The sequence below is a fragment of the Akebia trifoliata genome, chromosome 5 (genome assembly GCF_017979445.1).
Source record: "Akebia trifoliata isolate Shusen 1 chromosome 5, ASM1797944v1, whole genome shotgun sequence".
Lineage (NCBI taxonomy): Eukaryota > Viridiplantae > Streptophyta > Magnoliopsida > Ranunculales > Lardizabalaceae > Akebia > Akebia trifoliata.
This window is the reverse complement of record NC_141379.1, coordinates 35407283-35426791: the sequence shown is the minus strand read 5'-3', so window position 1 is coordinate 35426791 and position 19509 is coordinate 35407283. Positions and strand designations below refer to the sequence as shown.

The 19509-nt window shown below is 36.4% G+C and overlaps 3 protein-coding genes across 3 annotated transcripts; 2 read left to right on the top strand and 1 right to left on the bottom strand.

Annotated features, from left to right (window-relative positions):
- Positions 1-253: 253 nt before the first annotated feature.
- On the top strand, positions 254-6305 carry LOC147402612 (CBL-interacting serine/threonine-protein kinase 1-like). Its single transcript, XM_086444324.1, has 13 exons — positions 254-1153; positions 1241-1303; positions 3026-3097; positions 3242-3349; positions 3558-3638; positions 3736-3789; positions 3883-4008; positions 4109-4321; positions 4415-4519; positions 4784-4900; positions 5070-5132; positions 5884-5958; positions 6068-6305. Exons 1-13 carry the CDS (start codon positions 977-979, stop codon positions 6140-6142), a joined length of 1329 nt encoding a protein of 442 aa, XP_086300450.1. The 5' UTR covers positions 254-976; the 3' UTR covers positions 6143-6305.
- A 2582-nt stretch (positions 6306-8887) lies between these two features.
- On the bottom strand, positions 8888-10871 carry LOC147402611 (putative pectinesterase/pectinesterase inhibitor 21). The gene is made up of 2 exons (XM_086444323.1): positions 9872-10871; positions 8888-9766 (listed from the first exon to the last, which is right to left on the bottom strand). The coding sequence occupies exons 1-2, from the start codon at positions 10869-10871 to the stop codon at positions 9069-9071; spliced, it is 1698 nt and encodes a 565-aa protein (XP_086300449.1). The 3' UTR covers positions 8888-9068.
- A 1522-nt stretch (positions 10872-12393) lies between these two features.
- LOC147402610 (uncharacterized) lies at positions 12394-19122 on the top strand. The gene is made up of 7 exons (XM_086444321.1): positions 12394-12686; positions 15028-16409; positions 16509-17195; positions 17295-17378; positions 17484-17559; positions 18317-18630; positions 18750-19122. Exons 2-7 carry the CDS (start codon positions 15075-15077, stop codon positions 18960-18962), a joined length of 2709 nt encoding a protein of 902 aa, XP_086300447.1. The 5' UTR covers positions 12394-12686; positions 15028-15074; the 3' UTR covers positions 18963-19122.
- Positions 19123-19509: the final 387 nt, after the last annotated feature.

The window sequence follows — 19509 nt, the reverse complement described above, 5'->3', positions numbered from 1 at the left end:
TTTACCTATTAACCCTCTTTACAACATTATACATAAATATTCGATTTGATACAACTAGACGAGTAATTCCTAATCATTAGATTTAATAACCTTTCATGATGAAGTCCTAATCATAAGCTCGATGTTTTTTTTTTAGTTTTATTCATAAATCTAATGCATATTTGTATATACTTGTAAATTAAAATTAACAAAATATGGCTTAAGATTATTGTGCCTAATTAAATGTGTAATAAGGTGTTATCGGAAGAATTTCAATTGTAGTTTGCTTAGGAAAACAGCAAATTCATGTGTCGGTGGCTTCCTGGCGATTTCCCGTAAACTTGTTTTTGGCGTTTTTAGCGTTTTTGGGTTTTGGCCAATTTTGACAGCCCAGCCAAGTTAACACACGAGGCCAGCGCCAACTAACTAAACTAATGTTCTGGTTTCCATGCCCTTACCATATATATATTACTAAAATACTCTTATCATCAATTATTAAAGGTGTAGGTGTAGGTGAACTAGACGTTTTTAACTAGACTTTTTGCTAAAAGAGAGATGGAAATAAAAGGACCGCTTTAGTTTCTTGGTCTTAATCACTTTAATGATGAATCGGACTCCAGAAGCGTCGCATTCACGTATGAGGTGGGGCCAGGCCATGTGTATTTGTCTTTAATCCTCAATAACTCTCTAGATCGTTGGAGAACTTATCGCCGTAAATAAAAAAGTACATGTTGTGGTGTGCGTTTAGTAAAAAATAAAAGGATTGCGTAATAAATAACATTAACGTCGTTGTCTGGTGCCGTGTAGGCAATAGTTCCATTCTTCTTCTTCTTCTCATCTCAATCTCAATTCTCAAATCTCAATTATAAAAGGAAAGACGAAAAGAAGGAGGTTGTCGCGTCTCATCTCATCTCAACGACTCAACCACCTGATCTCTCACAGTTTTGATTCAAGAAAAGAAAAACAGAGAGAGTATAAGAAAGGGTGTGATAGTTTGATGGTGGGAGAGGTCGAGAAGAAGGGAATGCGACTTGGTAAGTACGAGCTCGGAAGGACTCTGGGCGAGGGTAATTTCGGTAAGGTTAAGTTTGCTAAGAATCTCGAAACTGGTCAGCCTTTTGCTGTTAAAATTTTGGAGAAAAAGAGGATCCTTGACCTCAATATTAGCGATCAGGTTAGAACAATTTTTAATTTTTAATTTTATTCTCTCCTTGTTACTCTCTTCTTGTGTTTCTATCAAATTTTATGATTTTTGTTTCAGATAAAGAGAGAAATCGGAACATTGAAGCTCTTGAAGCATCCAAACGTGGTCAGATTATACGAGGTACAACTAATCTCAGTATTATTACTTTTTTTTTTTTTTTCTCCTCTAAATTTTGAAACTTTCTTGCTGGATTGATTCCAAGTCAACAACACTTTGCTTCCTCTCTTCTTTGCTTTGCTTCGCTTCGCTTCCTGATTTGCCCTTCATCTTCGATACTTTATGTGCCACGTGGCATTTTTTTTTTTTTTTTGTTTGTTGTTGGTCCCACACATCAAAATCAAATTCATTTGTGATCTGTAACCGTTGGATTCAGTGTGTTAGAATCACCAATCAGACTAAAGTTACTATGTGGGTCCACTAAACTCTTGATATTACCGTAATTTTGACTATATTGTTTGTACCTAATGCAATTATTATGCCCATGTTATGGCGAGAGACAGCCCTCCACGACTGACTGATTGGAGGAAAGGAAATTTAATAATTAATTTTTTATTTTATGCATTAGAAGGGAAATTATTATCTATATACTAAGGGACCATCTGACACACTTGCTGTAAATCTGAACCACAAATTTAGATGGATGTAGATGTGGGGACCCCACTTGTTTTCTTAACTTACATGATTGAGGGTCTCCACTCTTACATGTTTGATGTGTCGAGCCATCTAGAATGAACACGTGGCTTATCCATTAGAACGAGAGAGATGTGGTCCTGTGATCCAACTAATTTATTGAACAAATGACTCATCAATAAGATGGACCACTAAATCAACGGTCTTGATTGATGTTTTACTAATATGCATAAAAACTTCTCCACCAGTCAACAATTTAATTTTTCCAAATCTAAATGACTAAAAAAAAAAAATAGTTTCCACAAACGTCGTTGTTCAATTCTCGTATGACCCAGCAACACCACCAATTCAGATTTTGGACTTAGTATTGGATTTGGAAGAACAACTCTTCCTTCCGTTTTTGAGTAATTTGACTTTATATATTATTATGATCTTCTTGATTGGACCGGACCTACCCAATTGTTAATTTATAATTTATTAGATTGCACAACTGTAAATGATTTTGTTTCCCTGGTCTGTCACTTCAGACTACAATGTTAATGATGGATTTTCCTATACTTTATAATGGCCATACCCATTCATGTGCAGCATTTCTCCTACAATTTTAAATTTTAAAATGAAAAACCTTTTTAAATAGACTGAGGATAGAGTCGAGATCCATTACAGGAAATGTGTCTACGTGTCACGATTGAATTGGATAACATTCACAATGGACTGCATGCACGGCTTGATTAGGAGCACGATGTGTTTCAAACTCCAATTAAAGTGTGCCACATAGAACACCATTCCTATTTTATAGGAATGGGACACCGTATTGGATCCTGAGTCCTGAGGATAAAGTAAGATGTCCCGTTATTATATTATAGGAATTTTGTCTATGTGGCACACTTTTATTGGAGTTTGAAACACATCGTGCTCCTAATCAAGCCGTGCATGCAGCCCAATGTGTTTATTCTACAATCAAAATGTGCCATGTTGACACCGTTCCTATAAATATAGGAATGGGACACCATACTGGTTCGTGATCACGGCTCTTTAAATATTGTTGACAACTCAACAAATCACATTGAATGAGGCTAGCTAATGTGTTATTGCATGATTGATTTTTTTAATTTTTGGCTTCCCCAATTTTTTGGTGGTTAGAATGATGGACAATTGAAGTTTCCCTACCAGTTGTTTCTGACTGCTTCAGTTAAATTATTGGTTTTGCAGGTCTTAGCAAGCAAAACCAAGATTTATATGGTTCTTGAATATGTGACTGGTGGTGAATTATTTGATAAAATTGTAAGGAAGCTTCTTTTACATCGATTACTTATTTTTCTATTTTTTATTTTTAAATTCATTTCTTTCACATTGTAAAAATTCACTATTTATTGAGTTGCCATTGGTTTCTATGTTGTTTTTGACAACTATGACATGTTCATATAGGCATTGAAAGGAAGGCTTTCAGAAGCCGAAGGCCGAAAGCTCTTCCAACAGTTAATTGACGGTGTGAGCTACTGTCATGACAAAGGAGTCTACCATAGGGATCTAAAGGTAATCTCATACAATTTACAAAAATTAATTTCTACTATGTGAACTATGAAGTTATAGAAACAATAACCTGAGTGAGATTGGTTAACTCTGTTTACATATCTCACTTCCATGACTTACCCATCTTGTATTGTTTGACTTTCGACGGAAAAATAATAATATTACCATATATATTGTCTTCCTCATTCAAATATGTTGCTCTAATTTGCAGCCAGAGAATGTTCTGGTTGATTCACAAGGGAATATAAAGATATCTGATTTTGGCCTAAGTGCTTTACCTCAACATTTCAGGGTACAGTATGTTTAAGGATACTTATTATTCTACTTTATATATGCAAATGAAATTAATTTGTTAATCATTCCATACTTATTTGTATCTGGAAAATCAGAATGACGGGTTACTGCATACAACCTGTGGAAGTCCCCACTATGTTGCTCCAGAGGTGCTAATGAATTACAACTTTGTAGTATTATGTTTATTGTTTAGGCCATTGGTGATGTTTTGCTGATTGGTGATACTGTGACTATGTCAACAGGTTCTTGCAAATAGAGGGTATGACGGCGCCACATCTGATCTTTGGTCATGTGGTGTTATCTTATATGTGGTTCTTACAGGCTCTCTCCCTTTTGATGACCGAAATCTTGCAGTTCTCTATCAGAAGGTACACAAGAGATGGCTCATTTTCTTACCCATATATAAGTACAATAACCTTACCGTGGAGTACAATAACCTTACGGCCGTGATCTTATTTTCTGATGCAGATATTCAAGGGAGATGCTAAGACTCCCAAATGGGTCTCGTTGGGTGCTCGAAACATGATCAAGAGGATACTTGATCCAAATCCATGTACAAGGATAACAATGGCAGGGATCAAAGAAGATGAATGGTTCAAGCAAGATTACACTCCAGCTAGTCCTGAAGATGAAGAAGAAGACATATACATTGATGACGAAGCCTTCTCGATACAAGATGTGGTATAAACTTGGCTAACCTTTAGTTTAGTCACTCCTGAGTGTGCTTTTGTGGTCTTAATTTGAACTAAAATAGAATCCATTTCTCTGTTGAAGCCAACGGAAATGGAAAAGCATCCAGGTTCACCCACCCGAATCAATGCCTTTGAGCTAATTGGAATGTCGTCATGCCTGGATCTTTCAGGCTTCTTCGAGAAAGAGGTGAGAGCTGTAATCATCTCTCTCTTGTTTTATATCCTTCTCTCAAATTATTTTTTAGTAGATTAAAGTACCACGTGAAATTATAAAATTGTAGAGAAACATGATACTAGATCAATCATTACTTGCTGATTGGGTTCAAATTTTTATCAGATGAAACAAAGAAATTCTTTCTTTTCTTGGAAAAATGATGCCTAGTAGTACCTCTTAAATATTTTCTTTGCCCATATAAATGCATAATTCCTTACCAATTTTGAGAAATTACAGGATGTTTCTGAGAGGAAGATCAGATTCACATCTAATTACTCCCCAAAAGATTTACTCGAGAAGATTGAAGGTATTGTCACGGAAATGGGATTTCGGGCCATGAAAAGAAATGGAAAGGTTAGAATAGTGATCATTGATTTGTTAATGTGAAAATGAGCTAATCTCAGCATAGCATGTGTTTCATTTTCTTCATGTCATTTGTCAGTGCCAAGTGTAGGCAGTTTTACGTGATTTCCCACCATTCAACAGAAAATTTGTTTTTTTTTTTTTTCGCTTCTATCTACAGCTGAGGGTGATGCAAGAGAATAAGAGTCAGAAGAGCCTAGGAAGTCTTTCGGTTGCAGCAGAGGTGAGCAATTTTTTTCCATTTGAGCAACTTGTTTTTGGGAACATTGGCATAAAGAACCTATGAATTAATATTTCAGACTAATCAAAAACTACTCAAGTATGAAATCCTAAAGAAAAAACAAAATCCTATGATTTCCTTACTATGCATGTACCATCCATGATTTGAATCTTACAATTCTATTAAATCTTATCATTTAAATAAAATCTCGGGGTACAATTTGCAAATAAGAACAATTGTTCCTGCGATTGTATTTTTTTTCATAAGCTTTAAACAGTACAAAAAGCAAAACTATTTGCTACTTAATTTGTTGATAAAGTAATGCTATGGAGGACAAGGATCATCCCAATTATTTTTTGCCTTCCTCCTTTGTAGATTCCTTTAAAAAAAAATTATTATTAGGTATGATTTTGGATTTCATTTAAAAAAAAATTGTTTATAGAACTAAGTTTTGAACAATGTCTTGCACAGCTGCTAGGCAGATTGCTGTCTTTATTTGTAAATCTTTAAACAATATATTCTTTATATGATGTTTATAAAAAAAAAATTTATATTATTTCATTTAATTTATGAAGAAAATCTTTTATTTACCTAATGATCCAAGAATTTGAATTCTACTCATGATTCAACATTTGGGAAATCACTGAATGCTCATGTAACCAAAATGTGGCTTCTTAAGGTTTTTAGTTCTTTATTAACATGTGTTTTAATTAAAACTAATTCCAATATTAATTGTGTTTTGAAATTCTTGCAGGTTTTCGAGATCAGTCCATCTCTCTATGTAGTAGAATTGAGAAAATCACACGGGGATTCCTTATTGTATAGAAAGGTATTCTCCAATGCCTCCTTTTCTCTGTAGTAATTGGACACAGATCACTGTATTGCACTTTGAATGGCACATAATAACATATATTAATTCGTATGCATGGTGACTGCAGTTATGTACAAAGCTATCAACTGATCTGGGTATTTGCCAAAGTCAACAGCTTTTGACAACACAAGTATCTGTATGAGTGCCAAGGTTGTTGCAAATTCATTTTGTGATCCAGTGGAGATGCTAAGAACATATTAAACTGAGTAGTAGGACCTCCATTTGTCTCTTTTTTTCTTCTTCGAAGTAAGTACGTGACTTACATGTATTTCAAATCTTATAATAATTTATGGAAAAAAAAAATTGATCTCAAGTGATCTATTTGAATTGGTTTACTTGTTTCATTTGTTGTTTCTTTACTGAACGCATTGGATGGGAAAAAGAGAAAGTGAGTTGCACATGTGTCACTTGTGAATGAGCCTTTGTAAACAAACTAATGATGAATCAACACGGCAAAACATAGGCAGTCTGTACATGGCTGATGTGGCAAGGGCATGGAACCATTGATCTTTTCCTTGTGTATCCCGAAGAAAAAGATCTACGGTTCTGTGCCCTTTCCACGTCAGCCGTGTACAGCCGCTTATGTTTTGCCACGTTGATTAATCACGGTTCTTGTAAACATTAATGAGACAGATACAGGAAAAACACACCACATGCCAAGTTAGGCAGGGCAGGGCAGGGGCTCAATTGGTTTGCACTATGTGATCACCTTAAGGTCGCCATGTTGAGCACGAATTTCAATCTACCACAGGGGCAGAGCCAGGCTTTTGCTCATGTGGGGGCAACCAAGAGTAAAAAAAAAATTGCGGGGACAATTAAGAGTGAAAAAAATAGTTGTGGGGGCAACTAAGAGTGGGAAAAAAAAAATTGTGGGGGAAATAGTGGTAAATTTCTTTATCCGCTGCTAAAATCTGTCACAATAGCACATTAATCCATAGAATTTGAAAACTCTTGTGGGGGCAAGTGTCCCCACTCTAAATCCGCCTCTGAACTACCACATTAGCAGACAAGTTCTCTCATTCTATTTCTGTGCAGATTCTCCATGTTTTTATTTGAAGCAACTTGGTTGAATCATTTCTACTGCAATCCATTATGATCATGGAATACTTTCTGTTTAATATGAATTCAAACAAATTCTGTTCCAACAAAACATCCATCCAACCACTTTAGTTACGATGAGTCTTTTGTTTTGTTAAATAAGGAACGTACAAGTTGAAGCTTCTAATATTTTCTTTGGGATAAGGCATTATAATATTTTCTTAAAAAATAAAAATAAAAATTTTCTTTTTTTAATAATTCAGTTCTATTGTTTGTCCAAATTTGTCAACTTTGACGATTAAACTGATTTCTAATTGCTCAGAAAGATTTCAAGAGATGGCGGATTCAGAGTTATATCTAATCAAATATACACCCATATGCATCAAGAGAAATCATCAGCAATTGTTAAAAAATAATTGGTTATTGATAAGGAAGGGAGACACACCATCACATCAAATGGCTCACAATATGTAATCGAACCATAATTAATAAATGGAAGACTTTATGGCAAATTTAACACTGATAATGTTCAGAAAAAATTATAGGTTCATAATTAGATAAAGTGTTAAGTGAAGCCAGCGTTCCCAACCCACTCAAAACATCTTCTTCATGGACAAGTATTGTAAGATATGAAAGTCAAGTTTGTTAACTTTTTGTAATCTATTATCCATGCCGATTGATATTATATTTATGATTTAGAAAGATAGCTTCCATAAACACGCCTACTTTTATTTATTACACATGAATTTATTTCTGAACAATCCTCTAATTTCAAAAGGATTGGTGTGCTTTAAGTAAAAGTTGGTGGGCCAATATATTCTTTCTTTTGAAATATTTTACCAGGATTGGTATCTTGGTTGAACGTTTAGTATCTTTGGATATTTCAGTTATGTCAGTTCCAATATTATTGCATACTATAGGTAGAAGAAAGTGGTATATGCAAGGGTACATTTATCTAAAACCTTATTTATAGTTTAAAAATTAGTTATAGGGTGATTTTAAATATCATGATCTAGGGACTTGTGATTGCAATTTTCTAGGATTCTGATCAAAGGTAATGACCCCGATTATATTAAGTTTAAAGATTAAGATGGGGGCCTTTTTGTAATCTAAATGTTGGTGTCGAACCGCTTTGTAGTCTGCCTTCTCTCATTATAATAGTAAATAATAAAAGATATAATTTAAATATTTCATGATTTTTATATTACCTGTTCAATATACTACAACCATACATCAACATGAAAGCCCCTTCTATTTTAGATTTTCTATTGGGAAAAATAAAAACACCCCCCCCCCCCCTCCCCTCCTCTCCTCTTCAAAATGGACCCCCGTTCTCTCTCTCTCCTCTTCATCTTATTTGGCATCATGTGGTAGAGGTTGTAGTGGTGGTGAGAAAGAAAGAGAGAGAGCAGGTGGAGGACGATGAGTACGTTGTGGAGGAAAAGAAAATGACGCGGAGAGATGGGGTACATTTTGGGGAAGCCGGGGATTTTGGTAAAAGTGGGGTGCAACATGCACTAACGTAAAAACAAATTGATTTTAACACGGAGTGCCCAAAACAATTTTTTAAATTTTAGAGGTGCCGCTAAAAATATGAGCCCTTAGGGTTTGTCCGCCTATCAATAAAATTATACCACTAGAACAAGGACCCCTTGAGTTGGGTTATTTTGAGGTACTCATAAGATTTATGTTGAAAGTTAAATATAAACTCATATATTTTGACTTCATTTCTTTAGCCAATTGGCCTTGATCTTCTAAGATAGACTTTAAGTGATCAACTTTGTGATCTTCTTACAATTATCACTAGCAAACAACTTTAATTTTAATCAAATTATAATAAACAAATAAATAAATAATAAGGATAAATTATGACAATGTGTGAAGTCTGTTCCACCAAGTTTTATTCAAACTTTCTACAATTAGAAGGAATTTTTTTTTTTTTTAATTTTTAATAATCTCTTATCTCACTCATCTCTCAAATCTCAATTCTCTCCCTCTCACTCTCTTTGTTTAATACAACAAACATGTCTTCAATGCCTAAACCCCAAGAGAAAAGGCACACCTGTATATCTCAACCATAGATTTCCTTGTATAAAAGGACCAGCTGTGAATTGAAGGGCTTCCATTCTATTAGTGATCACCTTATAACCTCTCCATCTAACCCTCCTATTGGTCCTTGCACCTGGACCACGGTTCGCGTACTCAGCATAGTACAATGTGTTCAATGCAAAGTCACCCGCCCAAGGCATCCATCCCTCCGATTGGATGAAATCTCCGAGAGTCGACTCCATGATAACCGTCCTAGAATATTCTTTCCATGGGCGACCCAAGTACGTGGGGATCGTGAACCTTGTGGGGAACAACTTCTTTTCTGGAACTATACGACAATTATGGATCACTAGACCAGTGGTCTCACGTTTGTCAGTCCGTCCGTGAGCAGTCACCGTGTTTTGTTGGTTGTCCATGGGCTTCCTTACAATGATCAATGAGTTTTGTATAACTGTGGCAGAGTCACCAAAGATGAAGTCGACAGTGCCAGAGATGACACAATTGCGGTAGAATTGACGATGGGCTTGCACGTACAATGTGTCTTGGTACCCATCCATCCTGCAATTGAAGAAGGCTGACATGTCTGATTGGACACGTAGAGCAACAGCTTGGTGTCCCTCAGGACCAGCAGTGTTTTGGAATCCCATGGATTTGGCTATAAATCCTTTTCCAATCGCCGCTGCAACAATAATGTTCAATGAAGCCATTAGAGACTAAAAATTTAGATAGTAAATTACAGTAACAAGAACATTAAGAAAGTACACTAATGGATATATCAACTCACCGAAGGTGGCCGTCTGGAAGGTTGAGACACCGTCATGGTTGTTCTTATGTCCAGTGACGATAGTCTTCCTTGGCCCGTCTCCATACATGAAGACATTAACTTGATCCTTTGTCACTGTAATATGCTCATTGTAGATCCCAGCTTTAACATAGATTACATATCTTCCTTTGAGGTTTTTCGGGTATGCGGCAAGAGCATCAGCGATAGTCTTGAACTGTCCACTACCGTCCTTTGCAACTATTGCATTAGGTCTCACTCGACCCCCTTTCCGGGATGCCAAAAGCTTACGATCAGCCACAGAAAACCAGATAGGATACCCTTGTTGATCGGTCTCAGTTTGAAGTAGTCGTCGAGAGTTGGGGTTAATCTTAATTGGGATATTAAATGTGCCAAGGATCTCGGAGATCTCGGTGATAACAGCAAGGACATTGCTCGTGAGTTGAGTGGCATTCAAGAGCCCGTTTTGAATTGCGGACTTCAATTCGGGGTGGGTAATGCCATCAATGCACGTTTGTTGGTATGAAATAACAGCGCTCAACCAATTCTTAAGTTCGGCAGACCGCTCATCCATTGTATGTAATTCACTATCTCCAACCATCGAGAACGAGGCTTGGAGCTCATCGATGGCGTATTGTAACAAGTCCTTGCAATCGTCAAGTGCCATCTTTTGGGTGGAATCATTAGTGGCATTACCGACCGATCCAGAGTTGTTAAATGCTTTCTTCACCTCTTCAATGGTGACCTCAATAAGGGCCTTTAGAAGATCTTTCGGGTCAACGGTACCATTATTAGCAATTGGACTAAGACTATTTATACAAGCTTCCTTGTAATCAGTAGGGGCACAAATGGCGGAAACAGCCTTCATCCCCGTGGATAGACCACCACTATCAGTGCTTGAAGTCGAGGAGTTGCCACCATGGTTTGCAACTGCAACAACACCAATAATGACACCCACGACAAGGATGATCGAAACAACCACCGCAACCACCTTACCTGTCATTTTGTTTTTTATTTTTTTTGTACTGTTTCGGCTACGACAATTGGTCGTAGCCCCAAAAGAAAGAATTGGGGGGGTGTGAGGAGATTTTGGTGAGGGGATGTTATAGGATGTAAGGGGTGCCAAAATTAGGGTACTAACCCTTATGTGTGCATGGGATGAGATAATACTGATAGTTAAATTTAGGGTGGTTACGTGAGGTTGGGAAATGAGAGACAGTTTGTATTGTTGGTACTTTCTATTGGTTTTCCTGTAACAACTCCTGGTCTCACTACTTTGCTACCTAAATTTAATGTACATGTAGGTAGGTTGAGATTGTGGTGTTGAATTTGGATTATCTTGTCCAGTATAAGTTAGCTTTTCCAACAAATAATTTTAATTTTGATGATATGTTGTCCTTATTATTTTATTTTTTATATATATACCCTCTTGGATAGGATAATAAGGCATATTTGACATGCATCCTTTAATTTAATAAAGAAAAGTTAAGTACTCTAAGATTTGAACTTGACCCACTCAATCTATAAGACTTTTCTAGCTTCAAATTCAAACTATTGTGAAGACTGGAGAGGGAGGAGAAAAAAAAATATGTAATTCCTAAGGATTTGTATAGATTTCTTACATATTTATTTTTTAAAAGGAAAAATCTAAGAATATCTTCCCATGATAGAAGTTTGAATGTTTCATGCTTTGTCTCAAAAGAATTTGTTTAGGAGTGAATAAGATTTTTATTTATTTATAAATATACTGTTTATTATAATGGTAAATAATTTTTTTAAGGATATTGAGGAAAGCCCCAAAATTATACAAACTACTTAAAAAAAATATTTTGCAACCCTAAATTTTAATCGATCAAAAACAAGTAATCTGATTCCATAGATTTGGGGCTAACTAAACAAAATGTTATTGAGAGTGAGTTCATATTTGTTTTTCATTTCCACATACATTCTTTTGGATTTCATCTTCTTATTTATGATGCTCAACTTCAATATTATTATTATTATTTTTTTCTTAGCAAAATATACTGAAATGCTTATTTCCAAGGTGTGTTCAATGCACCTTAACATGTGCCCTAACAAAACCCCCCAAATTATTGATTAGCAAGAAAAAACTACTTTTAAGAGGGATAAATTAAGAGTCAAGATAAAATGACACACTAAATTGTATGCAGTTGACGTGGCAAGTGCATAAAATCATAGATCTTTTTCTTCGGGATACACAAAGTAAAAGTCCGAAGAAAAAGATTTACAGTTTTGTGCACTTGCCACGTCAATCACGTACAATTTAACGCGTTATTTTATCATTAGTCATAAATAAAACATGTGAAGAATATATAGTGTGTTGTAATAAAATTGACTTGATCAAATTTAATAATTGATATTATAAAAAATAAAACTACACCAACTAATGTTGTTAGAATTGTCAATGGGCCCGGTCAAAACTTGGCCCATTGATACCTCTAACAGATCCTGTAACTTTCGGGGTCTATCCATATGGATCTAAGTCCAACGCCTCGTTCCAAAGTCCAAACTCCACATAGTTTAATCAAATCGGGTTTGACCAGATGCATTGACTTGGCTGCACTAACCTCTCCACTCAATAACTCACGAGTCGCGACTCACGACGTAAACGATTCTTCTCTCGAAGCAGATGGTGGCACTCTGCACACCGTCGTCACTGTAACAAGAACCCTAAAAAATTCGACCTTTTTATCATACAAGTGTTCGAAATGGCAACAAAGATTCAAAGAAGATGCAGGGCGATGAAGGGAGGAAACTTCTAGGGTTTTCACCGAATTCGCATCCGATTCCATTGCAGGTACGGAGAAATTAGAAATTTCATTAATCTATCTACAATTCCACTTTAATTTCATCAAATCTCGGAAAAATAAGTCTAAATTTTCAATCTTTCTCGATTTTTTGGTCAAATTTTGCTCCTTGCATGACAAGTTGTTAAAAAGAAAATTTTTTATAGAGATCGGGATACAGATGAAATTCTTTCAATTGATTTTTTTTTAGCTGCAATTGGTTCACTAAAACCTAATAGTTTCTTTGTTGGGATCTTAAGGTGTAGGATTTCTAGATCAATTATAGGGATTCTAATTCATTCAGGTTCTTAGGTTTGGTGAGTGGTGATTTCATTCAGTTCGTACCCATGTTCAATTGGTTGATGTACAGTAGGTAATGGGTTCAATCCCAGCTTACCCACAAACGAAAAATTACATGGTTAGTAAGAGTGCTTGGATGCTGGAAAGGGCTGATGATGGGTGAAAAAAAAATTGATCTTGTAATAGAACACATTCATGCTCGCACGTGGGACCCATGCAGTTCAATGAACTTGCATGTACTGTTGGTATCCTAGATTGTATGATATGTGTGGATATAGTTTAGATTGCAAATATACCTCCTTTTGACATCTTGCATGTCTTGGACTTGTTGAAGAGCCTTTTTCTTTTTTGCTTTGCCTATCGACAATCTTACCACTTGGGTAAGTCATGTAGGATTATCTATTATTTAATTATCGTTTATGGAAATGTGTGCTTAGTATGTTAGGAGGCCGATACACCATCCTAAGTGAACAAATTAGTTAGATTCCCATCATTTTGGTATCAGAGCCTTGCACTAGTATCTGTGGAACCATGTTGATAGTGATGAGAGTTGAAGAGGCTACTCTTCGGAAGTGAAGATCCAACATTTTAAAAGAAGCTATAAATAATTCAAGGGGTGCATAGCGCTGTCTTAAACATCCAGCAATTCTTGCATTCTGTTGCTCAACGTCCAAAATCCAAAGTCACATGACTCAACTAGTTACAAAGGCCCTATTTGGTGTAGCTCTGCTTCCAACCGAAGTGCTTTTGTGCAATCGCTAACTGTAAAATATTTTTTGTGACATTGATTGTTTGAAGATTGTGTTCAAGCAGTGTAATTTGGAGTCTAGAAGCACTTCCAGAAGCTGTTGGGGTGTTTGGTGGAATCAAGTTAAAAAAGTAGTTGTTTGCATTCTACAATGTGTGGAGAGTGAAGATGAGACGATAGAAATAATGGTGGAAATAATCTGGGGAAGTTTTTTCTATAAATGGGGACATTTTACTACAAATCCCATAATTTTCATCCTGTCCAGCTTTCATAAAAAAAACAAAATAAAAAAATTTGAGATTGGCTTCTGGTTTTTATGAATCCGGAAATTGAGTGCCCACCAAACTTACGTTTTCTCTAGTCTCTAGCAAGTGCTTTTGAATGCATGAATCTGAAAGCCGGCCCCTAAATGCTATTCCAAACTCAATTGAAGCTTATACATTGATGTAGCCTACCTTTGGGGAAAGGAGAAGAATTTGAATTTGAGTACATAACATGTTGGGAGGCTGATTCACCTTCCCAAGGAATCTGAATGTTGGGTTCTTTTCTTTACGTTTCTTAGAAGAAGAAAAACAAACGGCCTACCTTACCTATTGAACTGCATAATCTTGGAATCATTTGATAGTTTATCAGATTAGCTTCTCACTAGTGCCGAAATTCAGGCATAAGTGAGGTAGTGTGATTATACTCACTCATTGAGGTTAAGAATATTAGACTAATAATGAAACTCATTGATGATGCAAGATGTATTTTTAGGCGTAAGTTCAATTCCTGGATACTATTCCCATTTGAATGAATTTTTCTTATCTTTTTTATAGCAGTAATTTTATTTCTGTATGATATTTTTAATTTATACGGCCTTTTCTTTCAAATATTAATTGGAAAATTTTAAAATTATTGTTCAAAACTATCACAAATTCTCTAGATTAGGTGTATTATATGTTACAAAGTGCGAGTGGAGTTTCAGTTGTCATTCAAAAAACTAAATAGATCTTTCTCAACAATCAAGTTTGTTTTGGGCATTTTGTCTTTTCGTTGTTATTTCTCATGTATGGGGTTTTGAAGGCTTCAACAATGGATTTCAGAAAACACCACAATCTTATTAAAAATAATGTATTTGAAATCATCTTTACTTTTTTTCATATTTTCTTTAATTATGTTGTGTTGCAAAAAAATATCATCTGCTGGTGCTTGCTGAGTTAAACTGTTCTCTAAAAACGAGCAATGCTTTAAGCTGCTGGAAGTATAGTGTCGACTGTACTTCCTTTTATATGTAACTGACCACCCTCCTCCCAATTATGCAGCGGCTGAATCAAAAGAGGGCAAAAGTTTTTGATGTGCAACGTGCTGAATGGTCGAAGGGATGGCCCGACTTCGTTCCGCTGGATTTGTCGACCCTGGATGGGAGCACGGCACTGCTCAAGATGATAGGAAAAAGAAGGTGAAATGCAACTACTGTGGGAAAGTTGTTAGTGGTGGAATTCACAGATTAAAGCAACATTTAGCTAGAATTTTCGGGGAAGCTACACATTGCAAAAAGGCCCCAGAGGAAGTTTACCTGAAAATGAAAGAATATCTGGAAGGATACGTATCTACTAAGAAACAAACGCAAGCTGCTGAAGATGGTGGGGTGGTGACATTGTACATGCAATCTAATGATGAAGGGGAAGATGAACCTCTTGGTGATAATAGCAAGGGAAAGCAGGTAATGGGTGATGCGAATTTAGGTAGGAGTCGGACTCCTCTTCGATCATTAGGATACGTAGACCCCGGATGGGAACATGGTGTTGCTCAAGATAAAAGTAAAAAAAAGGTAAAATGTAGTTATTGTGAAAAAACAGTTAGTGGAGGTATAAACAGGTTTAAACAACATCTAGCTAGGATCCCTGGAGAAGTTGCGTCTTGTAAAAATGCTCCTGAGGAAGTTTATCTTAAAATGAAGGAGAACATGAAATGGCATCGTACCGGTAGGAGAACCCAGAGACCCGAAGCTAAAGAGATCGCAGCTTTCTCTTTGCATTCGGATAACGAGGATGAAGAGGAGCAGCAAGAGGAAGATCCTGAACATATTAGAAGTAAGGAAAATCTGGTGATTGGTGATAAAAGTTCTGGAAAAGATACAAGGAAGAGACTTATGGGGAGATCCCCTGGCATGGGTACTGAAGCGCAACTGAAAAGATCAAGATTGGACCATGTAAAGACGCCGAAGAGCCATACACCACCATCCTACAAGAAACTAATGATTAAGTCAGGATCTGATAGAAGAAATCATAAGGAAGTGATCTCTGCAATCTGCAAATTCTTTTATCATGCGGGAATTCCTTCAAATGCAGCCAGTTCCCCATACTTCCATAAGATGCTAGAGTTGGTTAGTCAATATGGACAAGGTTTAAAAGGCCCTTCAAGTCAACTGATATCTGGTCAATTTCTCCAAGATGAAATAGGAACTATTAAAGAGTATCTTGTGGAATTGAAGGCTTCTTGGACTATTACGGGTTGTACCATTATGGCAGATAGCTGGAAAGATTCACAGGGAAGGACATTAATCAACTTTTTGGTATCTTGCCCACGTGGTGTGTATTTTGTTTCCTCAGTCGATGCAACATTCATAGTAGAAGATTCCGCTAATCTGTTTAAGTTATTGGACAAAGTTGTGGAAGAGGTGGGTGAGCAAAATGTTGTTCAGGTACTCATCCATTACTTGTTCCTTGTCTTTATAAGTCTTTCAACTTTATCTCGGTTAGCAGTGTGAGGCCCTTATGTGTTGTACCAACTTGCATTGTAGGTCGTTACTGAGAACACTTCAAGTTATAAGGTTGCCGGGAAGATGCTTGAGGAGAAGCGGAGGAATTTATTCTGGACACCTTGTGCTGCCTATTGTATTGATCAAATGCTTGAAGATTTTGTGAAGATTAAATGGGTGGGAGAGTGCATGGACAAAGGAAAAAAAGTTACAAAGTTCATTTATAACCGTGCTTGGGTATTAGATCTTATGAAAAAAGAATTTACAGGGGGAAGGGAAATTCTAAGGCCAGCTTTTACAAGGTTTGCAGCTAGTTTTGCTACTCTGCAAAGCTTGTTGGACAATAGGATTGGTCTTAAAAGAATGTTCCAATCAAACAAATGGCTTTCATCCCGGTTTTCCAAATTGGAAGATGGAAAGGAAGTGGGCAAAATCGTCTTAAATTCTACATTTTGGAAAAAGATGCAATATGTAATCAAATCTGTGGATCCAATCATGCAAGTGCTTCAGAAGGTAGATAGTGATGGAATCCCGTCGATGCCAACCATTTACAATGACATGTATAGAGCAAAGCATGCAATTAGAGCTATTCATGGTGACGATTTGCGAAAATATGGACCATTCTGGAGTGTGATAGACAACCACTGGAACTCGTTGTTCCTCCATCCTTTGTACTTTGCAGCTTACTTCCTCAATCCATCGTATCGTTATCGTCCTGATTTTTTAGCAGTATGAAGAATATCTTTTGTTTTTCTTATTTAACTCATTATCTTTATCTTCTCTTTTTTCCCCAAATCTAAAGTGGTATGTGCTTCTACTTAATTGTAGCTTCCTGAGGTTATTCGTGGACTAAATGAATGTATTGTCCGACTAGAACCAGATAATGCAAGGAGGATTTCTGCTTCCATGCAGGTATCAGTTATTTCATTTTATGATTATAATTCACATGTGGTTTCAATAATATTGAACCTCTGAACATATTGTGTTTTTTTTTAATATGGATACCTACTGTTTCAGATTTATGATTTTATTTCTGCGAAAGCCGATTTTGGTACCGAGTTGGCTATAAGTACAAGAACAGAGCTTGATCCAGGTGATAATTCTTTCATTCTCAATCACTAGAGTTCTCCTGTGCCTACAGCACAGGCATCCTCTTTAAAGTTAAAATAGGTAAAAACGGAAAATAGCAAAGTTGGAGAGGTATTATTAAGAAAGTGGGAGATGAGGAAATACAATGAAGTGGGCTAAAGGGATAAAAGAGGAAAGGTAGTAAAGTTAGATGTGTATTATTGAAAAGTGTTAAAAGAGATAAGATAGGAAAATTGGCGGGATACTACTAAAAAAAGGGAGGGGGAGAGAGAAGATAATAAAGTTGAAGGGGGTGAAAAAGAAAGGCAATAAAGTGAGTAGGGTGGACCACACAAATTGTAGCAAAGTGGGCGGCCCTACAATTATGTTTTATTATATAGACTAGAGTTTGCTTGTGTTACAGCATGGGCATCCTCTTCAGGGTTAAAGGGGTAAAAGAAGAAAGATATTTAAGTTAGAAGGATATTATTGAAAAATGGATGAAAGAGGAAATATAGTAAAACTGTAAAACTGGAGAGATATTATTGAAAAAGGGGGAGGAGGAGAGGAAAAACAATAAAGTTGAAAGGGGTGAAGAGGAAAGGCAATAAAGTGGATAGTGTGGGGTCTACATAACTGTAGGCAGAGGGGATCTTTATCCGCCTACAAAATTGGAGCTGATTGGCACCCATAGTTGTGTTTTATTATATAGATGTTCATCTTCAAATACTGCATGGAAAATATTGCTTGTTTTATTAGTGATTGATTTTTTGCTGTTTTAGCTGCATGGTGGCGACAACATGGAATAAATTGCTTAGATCTGCAACGGATAGCAGTTCGCATATTAAGTCAAGCATGCTCATCATTCGGATGTGACCATAATTGGAGTACATATGACCAGTTCCGTAGCAAAAAGCGTAATCATCTAGCTCAAAAAAGGTTGAATGACCTTATCTATGTTCACTACAACTTGCGTCTAAGAGAGCGCCAATTAACAAGAAAACCCGACAGTTCTGTGTCCCTTGACTGTGTCCTAGAAAGCTTATTGGTTGACTGGACAGTGGAGACAGAGGATCGAACCTTGCAGGAAGATGAGGTACTCTCCAAACTAAACCCTTCTTTGAGCTTGTGCTTTGGAAAAAAAAAATTGAGTATTAATTAGGTTTCAGTTTCACTGATGGAAAACTTCCTAAAAACCTTGAATTTTGGCTGTAGGGGATCCTTGATAATGAGATGGAGCATGCCCCCCAGGCATATGAAAATGAGATGTATGCGAATGAAGATGGAAATGCAGATGCAAGAAATGGACTGGTGGAGGTGGAGACATTGGTAAATGTGGTCGAACCTTTGGCGGTTCATCCTGCTGCTGCTGCTGACGATGAAGATGATGATGATCTTGATTTTCTTGACATTGATTTGACTGATTAGAATTGGTTAACCTTTCCCGTCAAACACATTAATGTAATAGTAAATTTAAACACGTAGTGTAACAGAATATTGATGAGAATTGTGCTTTGAAATTGCCAGAGAGAGAACTTATGTTGATGTAATTTGTTGTTCAATATATGGGTACCTTGGTTTTATTGGATGGAAAGATTGAAAAGAATGTTGTCCATAGTATTAGTATCAATGGTGTTAATGAACATGTGCTTATGGAGTATTCTAAAGTTCAGCTCTAATTCGATGAATAACATTATGAATCAAGCAAGACCTGATTATTAGTGTTATTCGTGCATAACAAACTACCCAAACTCTTCAGAAATTTGATTTTGGCTTGTGTTTACATGGATTCTTGTGTGTGGGGGGTGTGAAGAGCATGTTATTGAGCGAGGTCTTGTTGAATCCATGCCCACAATTTAATGTGATCCTATCAATAAACACTGCTAGTATCAGCACTGCAGGCAGATTGATTCATCTTTATGGGACTGTGACATATTGGTGTAGGATAATTTGTTGCTTATCACCAAACTGAGGT